Source organism: Mus caroli, unplaced genomic scaffold, assembly GCF_978045245.1.
Source record: "Mus caroli unplaced genomic scaffold, Mus_caroli_1 scaffold_2, whole genome shotgun sequence".
Taxonomy (NCBI): Eukaryota; Metazoa; Chordata; class Mammalia; order Rodentia; family Muridae; genus Mus; species Mus caroli.
Window position 1 is genome coordinate 176842471 of NW_028227257.1, and position 24202 is coordinate 176866672.

The 24202-nt window shown below is 44.2% G+C and overlaps 1 protein-coding gene across 1 annotated transcript in view; it reads right to left on the reverse strand.

The window, feature by feature from the left end:
• Nucleotides 1–359: 359 nt before the first annotated feature.
• The window catches only part of Ccdc3 (coiled-coil domain containing 3), a 106872-nt gene continuing 83029 nt past the window's right edge, over nucleotides 360–24202 (reverse strand). Inside the window, exon 3 of the mRNA XM_021156081.3 lies at nucleotides 360–7275. Within this exon, the coding sequence (XP_021011740.1) occupies nucleotides 7003–7275 (273 nt within the window). The 3' untranslated portion in view covers nucleotides 360–7002. The remainder of the gene's footprint in view (nucleotides 7276–24202) is intronic.

Sequence of the window (24202 nt, forward strand, 5' to 3'; positions counted from 1 at the left end):
TGGAGGAGGTAGGTCGGTCCCACAGGGCATGCCTTTGAAGGGTATATTCAACACCTGGTCCTTTCTCTTACACTGATTCCTGCCTGGCATGTGATGAAGGACACCATCCTCCATCTTCTTCTGCCATCATGATGTTCAGCCCCAGGGAATGGGGCCAAGCAACCATGGACAGAACACTCTGGAATCATAAGCCAAAATACATCTTCCTCGCTCGAGTTCCTGACCTTAGATTACACGCTATTCTGGAGCAGGAGTTTTTCTTAATGTTGGTAGCCAAGGGGACCCAGAGTCCAGGCAATGACCCCTGTGACCTTGGCATCTGGTTGGGAACAAGACAGATGCAAGAAAGAGGAGGCAATTTGAGTGATGATTGGATATTTAGAAGAAAGAGTTGGGACAGGGTACCAAATCCAATCATCTGTAAGAGATTTATTGACATCAGAAATGGGCAGGCAGTAAGGCCTGGAGGGCAGGGGATGGACTGAAGGAGAGTTTTAGTTCTTCGGAACAGAGTAAGGTGTCCACTTGTAAAGGTTTCTGTGAGAAGGGTCTTACATATAAAGAAGCAGGTTAGTTAATGTGACCTATGTGCATGGCTAAGGCAGAGCAATAGGGCATATACGGCCCATGCTATACAACAGTGGTGACCCTTTCCCCTGCTTCCTGCATAACCCATGCATTCGATATTGCAATAGTCAGGTCCTTCTGACCCCTAGGTAGCAGGAGGTTGGGCTGGGTGTATCCTTGCCCTGCCAGCAATTTTCACTGCTTAGGACCCAGTTACTCAGAGGGTCTGAGTTCTCTAGAGGTGAAGGGAGCCATTTTCTGTCTCCTCCTCTGAATCTCTCCAGTTCTTCTTCTAAGGGGCAGCACGTGGCATTACTTTCTTTGCCTCATTTTTTTCTCCTCACGTATTTAGTTACTGTCGTGTCCTCTTGAACTAGCCACAAGTCCTCCTCAGGGAATTTACAAATTAGTGAGGTAAAATGTAGTGAAAGCTAGTGATTGGGAATGTCCCTCAAATGGCATAGGACCGTGGAAGGAGCAGTCGCAGATTCCACTGGTCTAGGGAAGGTTAAAAATCTCACTGACCTTTCTGTGAAAGTTATTTCTTTCACAGTTGGTGTGAATATATTTCCCACTACTGACCTGGGTACTTACATATTAGCCATTTGTATTGTTGTCTTTTACTACATTTTTAAAAAATGACTCTTGACAAAACTTTCCAAATGGCTTAGACTACTTCTTTCAAAACTGTAAAAATTCAAAGAACTGTAACAATCACTATGGGGATTAAGAATCATATTCTGGAGTTTGAAACACAAGTGGGATTTTCTCACTGATGGACAAAGAGAGTGCAAAGGAAACGGGAGAGGAAAATATATGATATACTCAAAGATGTTGGGTTCTGGGTGACTTGCATGGGATATGGCTTAGGCACTATTTTCTTCCCCCATAATTTTTAATTTCTCTGTTTGTGCCTAGACAACTAATCTCATTCACTTATCTTTATTTTCCCCATTCACACATGTCACTAAATTCCTCTTGTGAATTTTTCATTTCAGTTGTTGTAACCTTCCAACCCTAGGATCCATCTTCAATGCTTCCTAATAATTCATTGTCTCTGTTCTCTTTGGTAGGATATTGGCTTCCTGGTTTGTTTTATTGTTAATTTACTTTATCATTCCTAAATAATAGAAAACCCGCATTCTCCTCTTAACATTGCTGATATAACAGCCTTAGCTCCAAGGCTCAGGAAATCCAAGCGTGGACATTTTGGCAGTGTATACGAGAGCATGGGTTTTAGCTACCTTCTTAAGAACTAGGAAAAGTAAGCCCAGAATGGGTTCACAGACCAGTGAGTCATACTAAGAGATAGACTTGTACCACGATGCTAGGAACTATCTGACCCCCTTATCCATGAGCATGCCTTTGACTCCTGTCTCAGATACAGTTCAGCATCAGTACCATAATCCCATGACAGCCTTAGGGTTTCTCTTGCTCTGTACACACTGACACTGGTACGAACCTACGCTCCCTTTGTACAAGTCTAAGAAGACTGAGAGCTCATCCCAGTGTTATCACAGGACTTTGCTTCAACAGGGCTCTTGACCTCTGTTTATTCAAGGGACTCTCTGAACTGCCATCCATCTTGAAATCAGTTGAAGTGCTATGACTCCCTGCAAATAGAGACTAAAGTCAGACTTTTGCTTGCCAGATCTAGATTGACCGATGTTAGTTGTAGGGTTCAGGTTGGTGCTTTTTAGTCAGACCACCGTTTTCATCTGTGAAATCTCATGACTGCTCATTTGGGTAATGGTTTTGCCCTGATTCCTTTCACAGCCAGCACACTCTGTCTCCAGACGTTCAGTGTGCTGTGTGTGTTCTGTGCTGTAGGGAGTGTTTCCCACAGGCGTCTCTGATATTTACATCAGAGGATGCCTACCTCTGTGCTTCCCAAGGATGCCAGTGCTCAACACTTTCAAAGGGAAATGTGTTCCAGAGCTTATGTAAAAAGTAAAATAAAACAAACATTTTAAATTAATGACTCAAGTGAAAACTTAGGTATTTAGTAACACCAATCGCATTTTTAAAATTTATTTTTATTTTTATCTTATTGGTATTAATCGAGTTTTTCTTGCATGTATATCTGTATAACATATGTAGGCATTGCCCATGGAAGCCAGAGAAGGTATCAGACCCCCTGGAACTGGTGTTACAGATAGTTTATGCTGCTGTGTGGGTGCTGGGAATTGAACTCAGATCCTCTCAAAGAACAGCCAATGCTCTTAACTGCTGAGCCACCTCTCCAGCCCACGGCAGTGGCCATATTCTAAAGCTAGAAGCTTCTACTCTTTCCACTGCAGAGGAAGGTCCTGTTGGGGACCACTGGTCTAGACCTGCATTACTACACATACAGGCATTTTATTAATGACAGTTTTGTTGTTACTAGAATTTGTAAGTTTAAGTATTGGTTGGTAAAAGCTAGTGTAATTGTTTAGCAGCGGTCAGGGAGATGGGATTAGGCAGGTGAAGCAGGAAGAAGAATGTCTTGGTGATACATTGCAAATCCTGTCAAGCTCTTCCTTTTGAGAATATGAGAAAACGTATGAGAAGGCAGCTTTGGTCATCTGCTGCCTGAGAGCAGAAGTCTGGACTAGAATGCAATCCCACAGGCTGAGGAGGCCTTGAGAGGTAGAAAGTGCAAGTCAGTACCACGTACTGAGATACTGAGTCCACTGGGGATCAAAGGGCAGAAGCAAGACAGTGACTTCAGGGAGTACTGGGCCATCATGGGCCCCGCTTGTGCTTGGGGATGTAGCTTCCTTCTGGTTTTGTCATGGTGTGAAGAGCTCTGAGAATGTCTGCAAGGTAAATACAGGAGCCCCCGATACTGAAGATCTGTGCTCAAAGAGGAGAATGTTGGAATAACATTATAATATAATAATGATGGTGTAATACCATCACAGGGGAGGCACATTCATCTCATCAACTCCTAATTTACTTTCAACATATGAGTCTGAGATTATTTACAACACATATGACATCATCACAGGGAAAGGGCATCTTACTGACCCTGCAGAAACAGGTCACCCCTTGACGGTGGGAGACAAGGATGACAGCCATCCTAGATGGTGTGAGTGGAGGAGGTGAGGGGGTTGGGGGATCACACAGAGAAGGGGTTACGGTTGCTTTGTAAATCTGGAGGAACAGGTAACTCCTGTGTGTGGGAGAAAGGGGGATGCTTAGACTTAAAAAAAAAAAGATTTATGGCAAATAGAGAAAGCCAAAGACTCATATGGGGATCAGTGAGACAATTATAGGCAACCTATCAAATGGTCTCTTTCCAACAAGCTTGATCATGTCATATTTATGAAATTTTCAGCTCGTGACTTCTGTATACCTGTGTAGCACATATGATGACTGACTAGTCACCCTCCCTCAATACCCTTGTCTGATAAACTTCCTTACTGTGACACATATTGGACCTTGCTGGTAGCCATTGATAATAAAAGGTATGAGGAATAAGCAGGGCATAAAAGAGTATCAGAGCTGTGTGCACATCTGAATGACAGCCCAGTCCTCCAGCTAATCTCAGGGCAAGGAGACATGATTGTCCCCACTCTACAGGTGAGCAGAGGTAGAGAGAGGGCCAGCTCACTGCATGTACAGTTTGCACCTTAGGCCCTGAAACCTCAATTCCTGTTGGAGAATAAGAATCAATCCATCTACTTTATAATATTACTAAGAATATTAAATGAAATATCCTGTGGGAACAAACCTAATATGAACTGGGGTGCTCTGTTGTTCTTAGGGGAGAGCTGTGAGATCAGTGTCTTGCTACACAGCTCACACTATCAAACTAATGATTCTTCTGTTTCCTAAGTAAAGGATTATAGGTGTGCACTGCTCTACCAGTTTAAAAAACCCTCACAGACTATGAATTGTTGATTCTGCCATATGACTGAAAGTCATCGTGATTTGAGTTTAGGTTTGTCTCTCCCAACTAGATAAGTCTTGTGCTCCTGATGCAAGGATTCCAGTAATTTCTACCAGGCCAGAGTCATATCGTGCCTACAGCCTGGTGTTTAAAACAGGTGTTTAAAAATGGAGTACAACAAAGATGGTGTCCTGAATGGGAATCCACCAAAGCTGTTGACATTCAACATACTGTAGGCTTCATCCCCACACTTGCTGTGGTCCTCCCCTTGCCAGTGGGGCATTCCTGGGGACTTTCAGTTAAAGAGTCTATGAATCTTTAAAGAGTAAGTAAGTCTACCTGCTTTTTTGTTTACTATGTGATTTTGGAAAATTCATTTTGTCTCTGGTACCTTGAAGGGAAATAAAGCAATAGCCTGCACTCCACAGAAGGTGCTAGGACAGACTGGAGAAAATGTGTCATGTTCCAAGTGACGCTTGGAGTCCGCCTTTTATGGCACATTAAACATTTCACTGGTATGATTGACAGGTGGCAAGAGCTGTGGCGAGATGACAAGGCAGAAGACTGTGGGACCTAGGGAAGTCTCCTTTAGCAAGACTTTGGTGCACATCTGAAGATGTTGATTAATGACACTGCTTGTCCCTTGGGAGCAGCAGAGCAGGAGCACAGGTGCGCTGAGAGACGTGAACTCACGGGGAGGGAGACTCGGGCCACATCCATCAGGGAAGGGCAGGAGATCAGGCTTGAACAGTCTCCTCAGTGTTCCCGGGTCACTCCAGCTATCTCCCCAAAGGCTCCAAATGACTTTTCCAGGCTGAAGCTGGAAACCCTCAAGCCGCCCTGATCCAAAGACACACTCACTTTTTTTTTTTTTTTACAGCCATTGGAACCACTGCTCATGTTTATTGGAAAAGCAGAACATAAGGCATCTTCGGCTTCCACAGTTCTCCGAGTCCTGATTCCATGCCCTCTAAGCTTGCCATTCCCTTGGGAGGTAACAAAACCGCTTTAACTTAATGCTCCCAGGGAGAATTAATGAGAAGGCACACCTATGTTGCATGTTATGATAGCACTGCTTAAAGAGGCTGAGTGGGGAAGAGTGGATGAAGATTGGTCCCAGAATAGAAGTTCCTTCCCATCATGCCCTGTCCAGCCAAGGGCACAGACTTATCCCCACCCCTACCAATACTCATGTGACAGGAGGGACTTCTCACAGAGGCCTGGACTTCCTGCAAGCAGAAAGGCGACAGTGTGACGGTAATGACCACTTTTTATCAATATCATGTGTCTGGAATGGGTTCTGGGTGATCAATGGTGTAGAGCTGAAGGATTCTTTCTATTGGTGGGACAGTGTGGCACAGCATTAGATCTGTAGGGCCACCATTAGAGGCAATGAACCAGCAGCCACTCCACTGACTTCTTAGTAACACAGATGGGACATGATCAAACATGGCCATGGGAAGGGTAGTGAGAGCACTCTTATTGATTAAAAGAAAGTGTCCGTTATGCAAATACTTCTATGGGGTACACGTAGACCTTTTATGAGAACCTGAGCAGTGTGTGTGTGTGTGTGTGTGTATGTGTGTGTGTGTGTGTGTGTGTGTGTTGGGACAGAGGCTTGGAGGTTGCATAGAAGCTTGGGTTAGAATCCCTGGACAAAGCCCTTTGGGACCCTAGAATAGAGCTTACTGAATCCCTCCAGGCAGGGAGCTGTTTCTGCAGAGTAGAAAGTCTCAGTGTGTTGGAGTCAGTGACCTTAAACTCAGAGCCATGGCAAGCTGCGCTAACACAAAGTTAAGACTCCACAAATTTAAGTTGAGCTTAATTCCAGTTTGGAAACATGAGTGATGAAATATGGTATGTCTATAAAAGCAATTACTCTTTAGATTAAAACATCCTGTAGGGAATCATGTCAGCCCCGAGGAGCTGGGGTTGGAAAACAGATATAATTTATCTTTACCAATTACTAGCTGCCTCAGCTCCTCGCCCAGTTCCCTTACCTGTAATGAACTCATTAAGTCTTAACATCTTTCAGCTTTGGGAGAAATGGTGACTGAAGCACGGGTGGGTGCCCTGCTCATTTACACGTAGACACCATTTCTAAAAACACAAGAAAAGGCAGAACATTCCAGAACGTTTTAGAACACGCATGCGTGTGCCAACCCTGGTTGCTGAGCCTCAACACCGACTCCCTTCTGAAACAAGAGAGTCCTGTGATATCTTCATGTATACCGAGGTTCTAGAATGTTCTTCCCCCAGTGAAGGAACTCTCTAGAGGCTGAGGGCCAGACTCAAGATACTATTGCCTTCCGGTTTTAAGGCTCTTGTGTGGCACCAGGACAGAAAGAGGACATGTGGCACATGGGATCTGAAGTCAAATGGCCAGTAAGGCCAGGACCCAATGGGAAAGAAAGCAAGACCTGACAATTTACCCAGTTAGACTCTACCAAATGCCAAACGGATATCTACTATAATGTTTGAAGTTAAGTGCATATATAGAGCTTGCAGTTGTTCTCAGTCAGCCGGCGCAGGCAAGGCAGGCCTGCATCCACCTGCACCTGCTACCCATGCAGATAGGGGGCGCGCGCGGGCTCCCGGCCCAGAGCGTTGATGTGCTGCTGAGCACTGGAGGCCCCTAGCTTCTCATTGAGTTTTTGGTTCACCAGCTCCAGGTGGCGGCTGTTCTTCCGTGCCTGCCTCAGAGACCTCTTGACCTTCTTGACCCGCTCTCGGAGCTGCCTGTTCCGCTTCTCCAGGGTGGCCACCTTCTGCTGCAGCTTCTTGACATGGTCCTCTTCCTCAAACAGGGCCTTCTGCACCGAGGAGCACATGAGCTGAGGGCAGAAACAGTACAAAGGGAAGGGTAGGTGAGTCTCAGAAGGTATGAGCCAGGCAATGGCCGCCTTCATCCGCACAGGAATCCTGCCTGACCTCAGATACAAACAGCATCCCCACTTTGCTCGTCTTTGCAGGAGTTTTCATTTAAAGAATATTCTAAATATTTGTCATTGGCGGCAGGAAGGAATGAGCTCTGTCCTATAAATTAGTAAGTGTATGCACAAGGAAATGGAGTAGTTCACAGAGAGGAGCCATAACTGTCTCTTGAACATGCAAACAGATGCTTAGCCTTGCTTACAATGGTAAAAGCAGTTTAAAGCCATGGCAGGTTATTATTTTCCACAGATTTATGGATAGTAGGGGGTAATAAGGATTAGACCTAGGGCTCCACTCCCCCCCCCCCACATGTAAGCAAGTGTTCTGCTCCAGGCTGCATCCCCAGCCCTCTTCGGACTATAGACTGGCAAAGTCAGGATGTGAGTCGCAGAACTCTCCTGGACAATGTGTAGATCCCCATAAAGAGCAGATGGACTCTGTCAACATAAAAACTGCATCCTTTGACCTAGTGATTCTGAGGCTTCATCTCACAGAAATACATTCACATGTGCAAACCATCGGGTATACAAACACTGTACGCTGCTTGTCCCTTCCTTCCTTGTGGGGTGGGTGGTGAAGATTAAACCCAGTGGCCTCAGAGCGTGCTGAACATGTGCCTGGCCACTGAGCTGTATCCCATCATTTGTATTTGAAAGGTGACTTAAATAGTGCTCCAAGCCTGTGATCTCCACACTTGCAAGGCTGAGCCAGGACTGCCTTCCATTTGGGGTAAGACTGGGCTAAACAAGACTGCCTCCAATATGTATGTTTTAAAATGTAAAACCAAACACAAGGTTTCTGTTTTGTTTTAAGGAGTTGAAAACATCTTTTAAATGTCCATCAAAAGAGAGCTAGCTCAAAACTCACAGTAGGGCTGAGAGCTCAGCCACAGAGACTTGTCCAGCTGGCACAGGATTACAGGAGAGTAAATTATTACATGACCAAAGAGCTTTATGTCTTTTGTCTTTAAGGGAATAACGGGCTCCATAGCCGGGCGTTATAGAAAGCCCAGTGCAGGATGATGTGGACATTGTGAGATGAGGGCTATAGCATCCGACCCCATGTACCTATGCTTACACGTGTGTGTGCTCTTTCTGAGAGAATGCACAAGCAGCTGGTGACAGTGCTGTGTCCTGGGAGCAGAGAGGTCAGGAGTATGGAAAGACTTAGCCTTTTCATTCTTTTCTTTTCTTTTCTTTATTTAATGTATATAAGCACATTGAACCTGTCTTCAGACATAACAGAAGAGGGCATCAAATCCCATTACAGATGGTTGTGAGCCACCTTGTGGTTGTTGGGAATTGAACTCAGGACCTCTAGAAGGGCAGTCTGTGCTCTTAACTACTGAGCCATTTCTCCAGCCATCTTTCTGGGTACTCCTTGAGTCTTGTGCTATAAGCTAGATCCCACTCTCATAAGGAAGTAAGAGGTCTTCTCACCACTACACATCATCTGCCCCCACCTGTTATCCATTATCAAGAGCTGTACTACCAAAAGCCAGGGCATCACTGTCCTCTGCTAAGAAATGGAGTCTTCGGTATCTGCAGGATCTCTGTGTGTGTGTGTGTCGGGGGGGACTGGGGGGTCCTCCTCATCACATTCAACCAACCATGTATCAAGAAGAAGAAGAGGAGGAGGAAGAGGGAGAGGAGGAAGAAAAAGAGGAGGAAGAGAAGGGGAGAAAGAAGAGGAGAAAGAGGAAGAAAAGGAAGAAAGAAGAAATAAAAAGAAAACTTCTGGAAGTTCCTAAAAGCGTGATTTGCCTGTACATGCTAAGAACTACCCCGAATCTACATGCATGGGTTTAAACTTCCCCAGCTATAGCCTGACACCATCTCTCAGACCCTTAATCTGCTTTAACACCCATCATTTGGGATATGTTCCCTGTACTTCTTTTGTGTACTTTGTAGGGAGACAACTGATGGGTGCATCTCTACTGGGACATGTATACACTGTTTGCCAGAAACCAATGCAATACAGCAACTGTTTATACATGTTGTGTTAGGTGTTCTACATCATCCAGAGGTTCCTGCATACAAATTCTGTGCCACACTATACATAATACACAAGGAACTTCAGCATCTGCAGACTTTGGTTTTGAAGGAAGGATCCCAGTGCCCTTCTCGTGCTGAGGGAAGAGTGAGTTTATCTAGCTCCAGCCACCTGCACTGCAGTACAGCAGTACAGTTAAATGTACAGCAGTATGGGTTAGATGTATAGCCTTTTGTGGTGGTTTGAATATGCCTGGCCCGGGGGTGGCACTATTTGGAGGCCTTGTTGGAGTAGGTATGGCCTTGTTGGAGAAGGTGTGTCCCTGTGGGTGTGGGTGTGCGATTTAAGACCCTAGCTGCCCTAAAGCTCCTAGCTTCCTGGAAGCCAGTCTTTTCCCAGCTGCTTTAGGAACAAGAGGTGGAACCCTCAGCTCCTCCAGCACCCTGTCTGCCTGGATGCTGCCAAGCTCCCACCTTGATGATAATAGACTGAACCTCTGAACCTGTAAGCCAGTACCAATTCAATCCTGTCCTTTTTTAAGAGCTGCCTTGGTCATGCTGTCTGTTCACAGCAGTAAAGCCCTGACTAAGTCATCCTCAGGCCAGCTGTCCTGGTTTCTCCCTTCCTTTTCTGCTTCCAAATGCTCTCACATCAGGCGAGTTTCTTGACCTCAGTGTGGTGGACTCTGCATAGCACCAGCCACGCTGGCTCTGGGACCGGAAGGTCTGTTTCCAGCTTGTTGGAGTGTTACAAGGAGACAGTCCTCAGTGGAGTTTCTAGAACCTCCCTGGGTTACCTTCCCTTACCCTCCAGCATTTGCAGTTAATGACTATATGTGACATGGATTAGGAACTCCAGGGCCCCTCATCCTATCTTGGAACATGTCTGAAGGGACATCTCAGCTTCACAGTGTCCAACTAGCTAGACTAGGGCCCCAGTGAAGTTGGAATTACAAATAGCTTTACCTTTGGACTGGTCCTTTATCATCTCTTGCTCTCCTGCCCCCAGGCATGCCTCTAATGACAGGATTATTCCCTGAAAATACTCTTGTCTGCTCCATCCTCTCAGAGTCTCCACTTCAGGAAGCCTGACTGGCTACCCACAGTTTCCTTGCATGTAGCATAAAATTAATCACTAGGGTTGAAAGATTTAATGAGCTTTTTCTAGAAAGCTTTTGGGCTCATGTCCTGATACATATTAAAGTCGTTGTCAGCCAGTAGTCGAAAATACAGGGACATGGTTTAAAACTGGACCTCTGTGCTCAGACCCTCCTACACATCTCCAGTCTTGCTAACAGTTTGTGCACCACAAGCTTGACCACAAAGCCTGCTGGCTCCCAGTTCTTCCACCAGCTCATTGTGGTCCTTCCCAACTCCAAGTCTATGCCTCTGTCTCTCTTCCTAGAGCACCAGTCTCCTGCAGCACTCTCTGAACCTTCTTAAAAAGACAAGTCTCACGTAACCCAAGCGGGTTTCAAAATTATTATGTAGCCCAGGCTAGCCATGAATTCTATGATCTTCCTCTCTCAGGGCCTGACTGCTGGGATTCTAAGCATATGCCACTATATCTAGCTGTCTGGCAATCTCATAAGCTCTCTGTGGGTCTGCTTTCATGGTGCCACCTATACCACGCTCTCTCTCCTGCAGTTATTCATACTAGGGATAATGAGTCTCTGTGTCCTTGGCAGATCACAAATTTTTCAAGATCTAACTCAACATTGACCCGTGGGTTCTTGTTGCCTAGCAATTTTGGATATATGAGGGAAAAAAATGAGCAAGTGTTCCAAAATTGTCATTTTAATAGTTTTAAGCTCCTAGAATGTCAATGTTTCAAGGAGACCACATATGCAATACCACCCTCTTCTGGCCAAAATGACCCACCCTCCCCAATACACTCACACACACACGCACACACACACACACACACACAAGAGAAAATTTGTACAAGAACCTCGAGGAACTCATTCTATTTCTATCATATATGTGTGAGTAAGTACGACCTCTATATTTTAAAATTCCACATATCTAAGTAGCTGGGAGAAACACTTTGCATCCATTCTCCTTATACAGAGGTCCTTGAAGGAGTTACAATAGAATTTTCAAGAACAAGATAAAAGAAGATGATAAGCAGTGTCTACCAAACCAAGAGACCCAGGTCTTTCCATTTGAGCAGATCCATTAGTATATCCTAGACTATCACATCAAGGAAGAGTTAAAGGGATCATGAGACATGAGCTATCACCATGGACAAAGTTTGTCCTAGGTCCCCAACATTCCTAGACCCAAGGGAAAACAAGTCCCTATTCTAGGGACTCCAGGGCAAGAAAAGTACAAATAACACAGGCAGCCAATGGCCTGAAGAAGGCAAGATGAATCTGAGAGGCACCAAGCTGTCTTGGGGTTGGAGTGGGTATACTAGAGGTAAAAATGACAAGTTCCAAAGCAAGGTTAAATGTGTTTCTTGGTGAATCATCCTGTGGTCCTCATGGCTTCTCCTTCCCCCAGAGGAGCAAAGAAAGACATCAAAGGACTCACTTGTCCAGCGCCACCAGTAGCAAAGCCATAATCCAAGACTACAGTCACACAAGTCTTTCCTCTTCAGCAAAGATGCCATGTGCACCGAGACAATACCATGACATAATGAAGCTGTTGCCCGTAAAAGCTAAAGTGGTTCTCCTGGGTTCTAGCCATCACTGCCCCCAAAAGTGAGAATTCCTAGGAGGAGAACTGTGCTTTTCAAATACATGTTTCTTTAAGAAACTCTGTTTCTGAGCAGGTAGGGGACCCCTGGATCTCCTGCATGTGGAAAGGACCATGGTGGAGGGGGGGCGGGAGGGGGGTAGTGAGTGAGATCTAAAGTGACTAAGTAAAAAAATTAAATTAAAAAGACATCTAAAAAAACAAAAGAAAAGTAAGGAAAAGAAGATAAAAGAAAAGAAAGAAAAGAAAAAAAAAAGAAAAAGAAACTTCTGTTTGTGGAATACTTTCCAAATGAACTCAATCTCTTAACATTTTCTGGGGGGGAAAAAAAAAGAAAAAGGAAAAATAGAAAAGGCCAAGATGTGCTCTTTGCTCCTCACTTAGCTTTGAGGTTATTTGCTCATTTATTTAGCTTTGAGGTCCTTTTTTCAGTAATTTGAGCTGCAGAGCGGGGAGGCCTGGCTGGGCTGGAGCAGGTACTACACATAGTCTTTGAAAAAGAACCAACAAGAAAGGTCCTGGGAGGAGAAGCCACACATCCCCCAGCCTATCCCTGCAGAACCCCTGCACTTTCCCCAGGCTAACCCGGGAAGATGGCTCTCCAGCTAGACGCCTAAGCACCTCCACTTGGCCTGTGGCAGAGTTTTATCTGGAAGTTTCCGTGTGGCTGAGAGAATGCCTGACTTGGGGCAGATGGGCAAACTGCCAGCAGGTGGAGATTGCTCTCTGACTTTTAACAAGTTAGGCTGAGGTCCCCAGGCTTCCTTCTCTTTTAAAATGTGTCTTCCTAAAGCTGAAGAAGTAACAAGCTAATTATAAACCAGTGTTTTAAAAGACAAATAAGGAACCAAGACTGGATTCTTGGTTCTGTCAAACACAAGGACCTGAGCTCAGCTCCCCAGATGCTAAGTAAAAACCTAGGTGCAGAGATGCACACTTATAACCTTGGAATTGGAGAGACAGCGATAGAGCACCCTTGAGTCTAGTTGGCCAGCTAGCCTAGTCGGATTGGCAAGCCCTGGGTCTTAGGTCCCACTAAGAGATCCTGTCTAAAAAGAAAAGAAAAAAAGGTGTGGGGCCAGCTAGGTGATCAAGCCTGACAACCTGAATTTTATCCTCAAGAGCCACATGGTGAAAGGAGAGAACCGTCCCCTTCGAGTAGTCTTCTGGCCTCCGAGCAGTACACTCATTATATGACTGTTAAAGATAAATAAATTACAGTAAGATAGAAAACAACTTAAAAAGGTACCCAATGCTGACCTCTGGCTTCCACACGCATGTTCACAGTGCACACGGCTCATGCACACAAGCAGGTATACGTATATACTCACACACGCAAAGCAATCCAAACGTGGACAGTTTAAATCATCTGTGAGTGCACGTAGAGAAAGGCACTGTTGACATCTCACTGCATGCATTCCTACAGTTGGGTTCTGGTCCAGGAAAGTACCTAAAGATTTCAAGCAAAACTGGAATCATGCTGCTATTACATTGCCTGTTCTAATCTTTCCCTGGAATTCTATCATGAGTATTTTGCTATAAAAGCACCTTCTATTTGCCTGAGGTTAATAATCATCTCTGAGGGTTACTGCCTCACTCCACTAACCTAGGCCTAGTCCTGGAAGCTTCTAGCCTCCATACAATCTTATCTAGGCCTAAAATATTTTCAGCCTCGGAGACTTACTGCTGAACAAGCTCACCATTTCCAGCTCTTTCTGAACTTTGGCTGGCTGGTCAACTGAGCTACTCTGACTCAAAGCACTCTCCAAGACTGAGTTAGGGTTCTCTAGAGTCACAGAACTTATGGATAGTCTCTATATAGTAAAGGGATTTATTGGTGACTTACAGTCTGCAGTCCAATTCCCAAAAATGGTTCAGTAGTAGCTGTGAATGGAAGTCCAAGGATCTAGCACTTACTCAGTCCCACACGGCAAGCAGGCGAGGGAGGGATATTCTTTACTGGCTTGCTTCCCCTGGCTTGCTCAGCCTGTTCTCTTATAGAACCAAGACTACCAGCCCAGAGATGGCACCACTCACAAGGGGCCTTTCGCCCTTGATCACTAATTGAGAAATTGCCTTACAGTTGGATCTCATGAGGCATGTCTTCAACTGAAGCTCCTTTCTCTGTGATAACTCCAGCTGTGTCAATTTGACACAAAACTAGCCAGTACACCCCAGGAACCAACACAATCTCGGGGTTTACAGTGTGATCAAATACTATGCAACATTTTGCAGACGCTGGTCTGCATATTTCTTTCATTGAGTATCTCAATAAAAACAGGTGTAAGAAGCATTGCAAGGCATCCCAGTACCCAGTCAGGAACCCTTTCTCCTGATAACCATAGGCTGAGGAGAGAGAGGATTATGGGATTGGTGCTGATACATCCTTGAGGCCAAGTGATCTTGATGCAGACATTTTGGTCGCGCACCTCCATTGACAGGGCACACCTATGGAGTGTTCCTTGTCTGAACCTCTGTTTGGTATATTCCTATCTGGTTTTCATTTCCCCCAGGAGCTCAGGGGCTGTGAGGTTTTACAGTCACATCCTTGAGAGGGTAAGGAAGGGTATCCACGTTACAGTCTAGAATCATCTACCACTTCCAAATTAGTTTAGCTTTCTTATACTCTTTCCTTCCCTCCCTCCTTCTGGCTCACCTCCTTTTTGTTCTCTTCAGCAAACAAAACTAAACAAAATACTTGCCATTGTGTGCCTGGGCAATGTGAGGGGTAGAAGGGTTTCCTGGGTTCTTTGTAACACACTGGTAAGCATTGTATCTAGCCAAACAAATATAGTGTGTCTAAAAGTCACTGTTTCCTAGTAGTGGGCATAACAAATGTGCTCCCTGAGAGCGCCTTTCTGCACAGCTGCTTTCAATTTAAATAACCACCTACAAGGACAAGACAATGTGTACTTTCTGAAGTATAAAGAAACAAAAGGATGTCCAAAAGTAACAAGACAGACAAATAGTTTGCATTTTAAACACCTCATTCCCATTCTTGGGATTCAAAACGGGAAGGAAGTGGGGGAGGATTTTTTTTTTAAATGGAGAGTAATCAAACTATAGCCTATCACAGAATCTTGCCCCACATGAGTAAAGTTTTATTAGAATACAGCTACAATTGTCTGTTTGCATATTATCTGTGACATTTATTGTCCTACAGTGACAGTTGAGTAGTTGCCACAAAGACCTTATGGTCCATAGGCTTAAGATATTTACTATCCGGTTCTTCATAAGGCTAGGGAGCAGGGAGCATCTGAAACCTGACTGAGGAGGGACAAATGGAGGTGAAAATGTGATAATGAACCACTGGATGGATTGGAAGGGAAGGTGTTTGACAGCCAGCCAAGGAATGAAGGAAGAACAAGGAACAGACGAACATTTTAATCAGAGCTTTCTGGGACCATGTATATCCACCCCTCACACCAAAAATCACATTCACACCACTCTGGAACACTAACATGTGATTTCTGTGGGTCACAGCCCGGGATACCAGGAATCTTTGTCCAAAGGTCATTGCACTCCAGCCCAATGGACTGTGGCCAATTTCAAAAGTCCAGATGGAGATGTAAACTTTATACAGCGTTAAACTGTAGAAGGTCTAAAAACAGTAGCCAGTACAGGTCAGGATTGCTTCACCATCTGCACTACGGGAGCTCAGCTGGCCACAGCTCAGATACCCACAGTTCTCTTTGGCCCTTCTGCAAATCAGTTGGAAAGTTAGCCTTGCTACATCATTTAACTCCACAGGGGGAGAGAGAGAGAGAGAGACAATTGACATGTGAGGGTCCAGCCCACTGTGGGAGGCAGCATCCCTAGGCTTCACTAGGACTTGGTCTGTGTAAGAAAGCTAGCTGAGCATAAGTGAGCCCATTAGCAGTATTCCTCCATGGTTTCTGCTGGAATCCTGCCTTGATTTGCCTCAATGATAGACTACAGTCTGGAAGTGTGGGCTGAAATAAACCCTTTCCTCCATTAAGTTGCTTTTGGGCATGGTGTTTATCACAGCAACAGAAATCAGACCATTCAGGATCATAATGTGGAAGATAGAGTCTTGGGGTGGAGTGCCGAGTGCCTTAGGATAAGGGGGATGGGAACAAATTTAGATGGCTAGGGTTTGAATGCTAAGAACAGGGGAGGCTGGGCTGCTGGGAGTGAGTTCTCTGTCAGAGTAGGCTGGGTCTTCCTATGTATGGTAGTTACATGGACAATAGAGCTGTGTCTTTGTTACTATAAATCTACTGCAAAGTGTTCCCCAAAATGTTCCACCGAAGACTCACCTCATTGGGCGGCTGCATGGTCAAATATAGTCCAGAAATGATGTAACTCATGCCTACTTCTTTGATAGAATAGTTATTCACTATCTGAAATCCATCTTATGTCAAGAGTAAGCAGCTCTGCTAGGGGAAGGAAGGGCTGAAATCACAGACTCCTGGAATAGAAGGATGCTCAGCTCTGCAGTGGAGAGAAGGCTTCCACCTGAATGGAAAGGAGGGGTTGTTTTACGTTTTTATTGGTTTTCCAGGTGTTCACTCCAAAAATTCAGCATCACAGTAGATAGAATGCGAATCTAGTTGCAGGAAGCCATTTAGATGATGGCCTTGGGCATTCATTTGCAGTCTTCTCCGTGACAGTGTCAGAAAGACATTTTCCAACTCTTGTGGCCTTCTGAAATATCATCCTCCCTTAGCCAGTCATGCCAGCTCGTGCTTCTTTCTATGGCAGCAACAAATGTTGCGCTACACTACACACTGGCTGATGTGGTTCACCCTTGGGAGGGATGGCCTCACCCTCCCTGATCCTGGAATTGCAGGTTTGTGAAAATCTGATGGTTGATTCTGCGTGCGTGCATGCCTCTATAATGCCTCACACTGCATGGGTGAAAGGCTACCATGTAGCATCTTTAAAACCCAGTGGATGACCTTGCTGCTGCTGGGATAAGAGGATCTTTGTTCATTCCTGCCCTGGTCCTTGGTGTACCAGCCCTGGATGAATAGGCTACAACTGAGCCATCGGTGGGCTCTTTAAGCTCCACCCTCTGGACTACTGCTGATGTCTAAATGATGCTCATGCTTTGACCTCAGTAGAGGAAACATCTATAACACATCCTTCTCACAAGGATATGGAGTGTCAGGCTGGACCGCAGACCAAGTGTCTGTGGCACCAGCTCCACTGAGAAGAGGAATCCTAGAGCAGAACCTAGAGCTCCATCTCACTGGTGCTCGATCCCACAGGTGCTCCATTCCACTGGTACTCGCTCTCATGGGTGCTCCATCCCATGGGTGCTCCCTCTTACCGGTGCTCCCTCTCACTGGTGCTCCATCCCACAGGTGCTCCATCACATGGGTGCAAATGATCTGACACACCTTTGACCTGACACTGGCAGCTAGCATTCAGTCTCTAGCTCTTCCACTGCGAGAGGCAGCTGAGTCTGATTTTCTTCCTTGTGACTCCTGCATTTGCCTGCCATCCCATGGCTGGCTGGAAACTCCAAGAGCTCCTACCGCCCACCCTGCTGGGGAATGCAATGGGAACTTAGCAGCTGAGGGCCTGCTTGTATTTACTTCATACAGAATAGTGACTTTGTCCACGTGGCCATATCCAGAGCCAGACTCAACAAAGACTGTTTATCTTGGAGAATTTACCAAATGCAGACACGTTTTATGCTCCTGAATTAAGACAGGTGGCCCTGGAGCTGAAAGTGGCAAAGGACTATGTTGTAAAGAGCTGGGGGTGGGGGTGGGTGGAATGTCTAAGACTTTGTTTCAAGACTTGCACACACTCTAAATGTTCCTTCCTTTCTTCTTTTTTTCCCTCTACTCCCTTCCCTTCTCTTCCCCTCCTCTCTCTTTCCCATCAATCTCCTCCCTCCCTTGCCTCTCTCCCTCCCCCTTCCTCTCCTCCCACCTCTCTCTAGCATGTGCATGTGTTTTGAGGGATGGATATTTAACCACGTGTGGGCATACAGACATCAGAGGTCAATATGGCTCCCCACCTTACATTTGTGACAGGCTCTGTGACTAAGGCTCACCGATTCAGCTAGACTGCCAGCAAGACTGAGAGATCTCCTGTCTTCAGCTCCCCAGTGCTGGGATTTGAGTGTGAGTCTACACACCTGGTTTCTAGAGTGCTAGGGTTCAAGCACATGACAAGCAAGTTAATGATGGAGTTATTACCCAGCCTCCCCTGCCTTTCTTGCTAAATCTGATACAGCTGGGGGGAAGCAGGGATGCACTGGGGAAGCCTTGGGGTCACTGCATGTTGACTGTGGTTATTTTAACAAACAGCCAGACTCAGTCAATAATTTTATGTCCCAGAATGAAATCTCAGTTGATAATTCATTTGGTAAAAATGTGACTGGAAAAGTTATAAACAACAGATGACAAACTCGAAGGAACGGTGATAAATACTGCTGCCAATCCAAGGGTTGTCTTTCCTGGCATGTGTTGGATTCGGTCTTTGTAAACTGGAAAGCTTTAATAACAGGGCAAAATTTCCATGTGGAAAACATTAGATTAAAGGGCTTTACCCAGCACATTTTACCAGGAGCTTTGGCCAGATCCTGTAGGGGTTACTGTCTGTCAGAGAAAAGTTACAATGTAAATAAGTTAACCTCCCCTTATATATAAATGTCCAAGCTATTCCTGCATATCTTAACAGCCTGCTGTTCTATCTTCCTTACTGAATAAAAAATATCAATTGTCAAAGAACTGGAAACTTCTAGAAAACAGGGAAAATAAGCAATCTCACCATTCAAAGACAACTTTCATTTCCCTTTTAGTGTGTATGTTTTTTTAAAATCTGGCTATAAACCAATTAGTATTTTTTATTTGTTAAATGATATAGAGGTATAGCTCCATGATAAATGAATTGTCTAGCATGTGCAAGGCCCTGGGTTTGATCCCCAGCACTGCCAAAAAATGAACCTTTATTACAAACCAGATTAATTATTCTTTGAAATATTTATCTGTATCAATAGATAGATAGATAGATAGATAGATAGATAGATAGATAGATAGAGGCTAAATTAATTAACTTGTATAACTTAATTTTAGTAATGACAACATAAAACTTCACAGCCTTTTTTCTGTTTTATAAAAGATTTCTTCAGGTTGTTTTTAACTATATGTACATGTGTGGGTATGTGGCCATGAAAGCAGATGCCTGTGGAGGCCGGAGGCATCAGACTGCCCTGGAGCTAGCAACAGGTGGCTCTAAGGTGCCCAATGTGGGTGCCAGAAACCAAACTCAGGCCTTCTGGAAGAGCAGTAACAGTTCTCACTCTTAACTTCTGATTCCAGTCCAACTTGTAGCAATTTTCAAATACATAATATGCATTTGATATAATATTTGTGTTTATAGCTTACTCGGCATACCATATAATGTTCAATAACCACTGAATGCATTCTTCCTATGTAGCTGAGATTTGTATCCTTCCATCAAAGCTCTCTCCTTCCTCCCCCTCAGCCTCTAGTACATACCATTCCCTTTCTCTGCTTCCTTGAGATCATTCTTTTTACATTTTTAGTTCATTTTATTTTTGTTTTGAGACAGGGTCTCTACATAACCTGGCCATCCTCAAACTCACCCCATAGACCAGGATGACCTTGAATTCACAGATATCTACTTGCCTCTGCCTCCCAAGAGCTGGAATTAAAGGTACTGCCACACCCAGTGAGATTATTCATATTAGATTTTGAAAATATGTAAGATCACATTCCTGTTTTATTTCGTTTATATTCTGTCCTTGGGCACCTTGGTTGACTTCATAGCTTAGTAATTATAACTAATGAAGCACTGAACACACAGGGTACAGATCCTCCCTGATACAACCACCCCATGTCCTTCACACTATATGCATTTCACTTCAGATATTCAGTAGTGAGATTACTGGAACCTAAGGTAATCTTATTTCTCTCTCTCTCTCTCTCTCTCTCTCTCTCTCTCTCTCTCTCTCTCTCTCTCTCTCTCCATGAAGTTTTCCACAACCACAGTACTAATTAATAGCTAATTAGCAAGGGCTTCTTTCGCCCACCAACACTTAGTACAGTAGTCAATCTTCATTTTCAACTTCAACCGGGTTTAGATTTCTTTAGGAGATACACTTTGTGAGGTCACGTCCAGAGAGTATTAACAGAGGAAGGAAGATGTTCCCACACCCTAAACAAGAGTAGCACCATCCCATGAGATGGAGGCTCAGCCCAAAGCCAAGGAGCAGGGCAGATGTACAAGAACGTTCCCAGTTCTCTGCTTCCTGACGTGTCCTGATGTGAGCAAGCAGAATCCCACTATTCCTAACCACCACTCCTTCCCCACCATGGTGGACTGTACCACCAAACTGTGAGCCAGAATAAACTCCCTCCCTTAATTTGTTTCCTGTTGGGTATTTGATCATAGTAATAAGAAAGTGACTAATAACCTTAACTTTTACCTTTTTAAAATTATAGTCTTCCCATGAGGTGCAGGGTGATACAACCACGGTGGTTTTAATTAGCATCTCTCTGATGCTTAGTGATGATAAGAATCAGAGAGGTGCCCCAGCTCTTACCACTCTCTTCCTTGTTCACTTGGGATGGAAATCTCCACTCCTGGGAAAACGATTACTGGACTTTTGCTAAGGATTGGCTTGACTCTGCAGGTCATCTCAGGTTGTGGGAACATTTTAACAGTGTTCCTTCTTCTACTCCATGAATGGGGATATCTCTACCTACCACCTTTAATTGCTTTCATTGGTGCTGTGAGTAGTTTTCACTGTAAAGATCTTTCACCTTTTTTGGTTCAAATTATTCCTAAGAATTTTATCATTTCTTGTAGCTCCTGTAAAAGGGATTATTTTCTTCTCAGCTTAGGTAGATTGTTGGTGTATAGATACACTGCTGATTTATATATACCTTTCAGCCTCACTGGATTTATTTATTGGCTCACATAGACTTTTTAGTGGATTCCAGGGCTTTGTATATCTGAAATGTCATTGCAAACACAGACAATTTAATGTATTTAATGTTTTCCTTTCCAATGCCTTTTATTTCTTCCTTTGCCCAACTGTTCTAGCCATGACTTCAGTTCTGTGCTGAACAAAATTGACCAGAATAATCTGTGTTCACCTTTATTGACATTGAAGGAAAAGCTTTGACCATTTCATCAATACGTGTTTGGGGTTAGCTGTGTCTATGTTACACACACACACACACACACACACACACACACACACACTTTCCATATAATATACTGTAGCATGCAAAGTAGGCTTGCATTTTTTTCTCCCTAGATATTTTGCATTTTTTAGAGCGTGATTTGATTCTACCTAGTTACAACTGGTTCCTTATATGATTTTCATAATCCTTGTTTTGGCTGACTCTCCCCACTCCCACATAAATACATATACATCTAATAGAAGCTATGATCTTCTAATATGAGAGAAAGACATTCAGTGTTTGTCTTTATGAGCCTTTGTTAACTCATTGGATAGAACTTCTAGTTCTATCCATTTCTCTGTGAATTGCAGGTTCATTTTTTTTATGACTAAATAAAATTCCATTGTATTTGTATACCATACTTCCATCCCCATTCATCTCTAGATGAACATATAGGCTAATCCAATTTCCTTGCTATAGTATGTGGCCTTTTTGTGTTGGGATATGTTCTTTTATTTATTGAAAATTTTTATCATGAAAAGATACCAGATCTTGCCGAACTATTTTCTCTACTTACTGAGATGACTGTATGAGCTCTGCCCTTCACCCTGGTAATGTGCTACATCTTGTTTATGGACTTGTGAATATTAAACCGTGCTTGCAGCCCAGGGATAAATCCTTGACCATGGTCAATTTCTCCCTAGACATTTTGCATTTTTAAGAGCGTGATTTGCTTCTACCTAGTTACAATTGGTTGGAAATTACTCCTGGTCCATACCATTTTGGCCAGAAACAAAATACTTGATATTATTTCAGTCTTCAAGAATAGTTCAACTTTTTTGCCTAGCTTATCAGTCCTGCACAATGTGCTGTGGGTACTTAAGAGGAATTACAGTGTTCTTAAAGGTGAAGTGTGTCTCTTATAGATGATATACAGTTTGGGGTCTTTCTAGGTCTTTTTTTTTTAATCCTTTCTGTCACAGTATGTCTCTTGATCACAGATTTTAATCTATATTTTTTAATAAAATATATTTTATTAAATATTTTCTTCATTTACATTTCAAATGCTATCCCCAAAGCCCCTTATGCCCCCCTGCCCTGCTCCCCGACCCACCCACCCCACTTCCTGGCCCTGGCATTCCCCTGTACTGGGGCATATGATCTTCACAAGACCAAGGGCCTCACCTCACATTGATGGCCAACTAGGCCATCCTCTGCTACATATGCAGCTAGAGACACGAGCTCCGGGGATACTGGTTAGTTTATATTGTTGTTTCTCCTATAGGGTTGCAGACCCCTTTAGCTCCTTGGGTACTTTCTCTAGATCCTTCATTAGGTTCCCTGTGTTCCATCCAATAGATGGCTGTGAGCATCCACTTCTGTATTTGCCAGGCACTGCCATAGCCTCATAAGAGACAGCTATATCAGGGTCCTGTCAGCAAAATCTTTCTGGCATATGTAATAGTGTCTGGGTTTGGTGGTTGTATATGGGATGGATCCCCAGGTGGGGCAATCTCTGGATGGTCCTTCCTTCCATCTCAGCTCCGAATTTTGTCTCTGTAGCTCCTTCCATGGATATTTTGTTCCCCATTCTAAGAAGGAGCAAAGTATCCACACTTTGGTCTTCCTTCTTCTTGAGTTTCATGTGTTTTGCAAATTGTGTCTTGGGTATCCTAAGTTTCTGGGCTAATAACCGCTTATCAGTGAGTACATATCATGTGTGTTCTTTTGTGAGATTTTAATCTCTTTACATCCATGATATGTGATTGTTGATAGTGCTAATTCCTGCCATTTGTTAATTCCTGGATGTGTGGCCCCTTCCTTTCTCCTTTGCTGCCTGCCTTCTGATAAGCTTTGGCCAGTGTTTGTTGTTGTTGTTTTGTTTTAAAATCACCAACTATACTTTGCATATCTACAAAAGTTTGGACTTTGCGGTTACCTAGACTTACAAAAAAACATTTTACAATTCCAATAGGCTATTTAAAACCAATCATTAGTCATGCTCTTAAAACTATAGAGCCAGTATGGTGGTGCACACCTTTAATTCCAGCACTTGGGAGGCAGAAGCAGGCAGATCTCTGTGGGTTGGAAATCAGGCTAGAGTTCCCGAACAGCCAATTCGAGAGGGGGAGGGGGAGGGGGAGGGGGAGGGGGAGGGGGAGGGGGAGGGGGAGGGGGAGGGAGGGGGAGGGGGAGGGAGGGGGAGGGGGAGGGGGAGGGGGAGGGGGAGGGGGAGGGGGAGGGAGGGGAGGGGGAGGGGGAGGGGGAGGGGGAGGGGGAGAGGGAGAGACTCTATCTCAAAACAAACAAACAAACAAACAAAACCTACAGTTTGGTAACTGGGAGACAATTCAGTCAGTAAAGTGCTTGCCTACAAAGTCGAAGGACCTGATTTTGATTTCTAAATCAAATCACTATGCTGGGCAGAGACAGAAGAATCCCGGGGACTCATTGGCCAGTCACTTGGTTTAGACTAATTGGTGAGCTCCAAGTTAATAATTAAGACCCCGTATAGGAAAATGGTGTTCCTGAAGATGACACCAGAGGTATTCCTTGGCCTACATACACATGTGCACACAAATGTACCTCCATACACAACACACACATACACACACTCACATTCATTTTTAAAACTACAGTTTGACTACTCCCCACCCACATTTTATGTTTGTTTTGTCTTTTCATTTTGAGACAGCGTCTGTCTCACTGTAGGCCAGGCTGGCCTTGAACTTCTGATCCTCCTGGTTCCACTCACTGACATTGCAGACATATGCCACCATGCCCAGATCTCACGCTCTAAGTTACATCTTTTTATATCGTGACTTAGTTGACACGTTATTCTAGCAATTAATTTTAAAGTTTTTGTCTCTTGCATGCTGAAGATAAGTTTCGTATACATTTACATATTATTAAATTGATAGACTTTTCTCAATTTGACTGTTACTTAACACTAATGTGTTTTTATACTGTGTCGGCTTGTCCCATCAGATTGAAATCCCTTT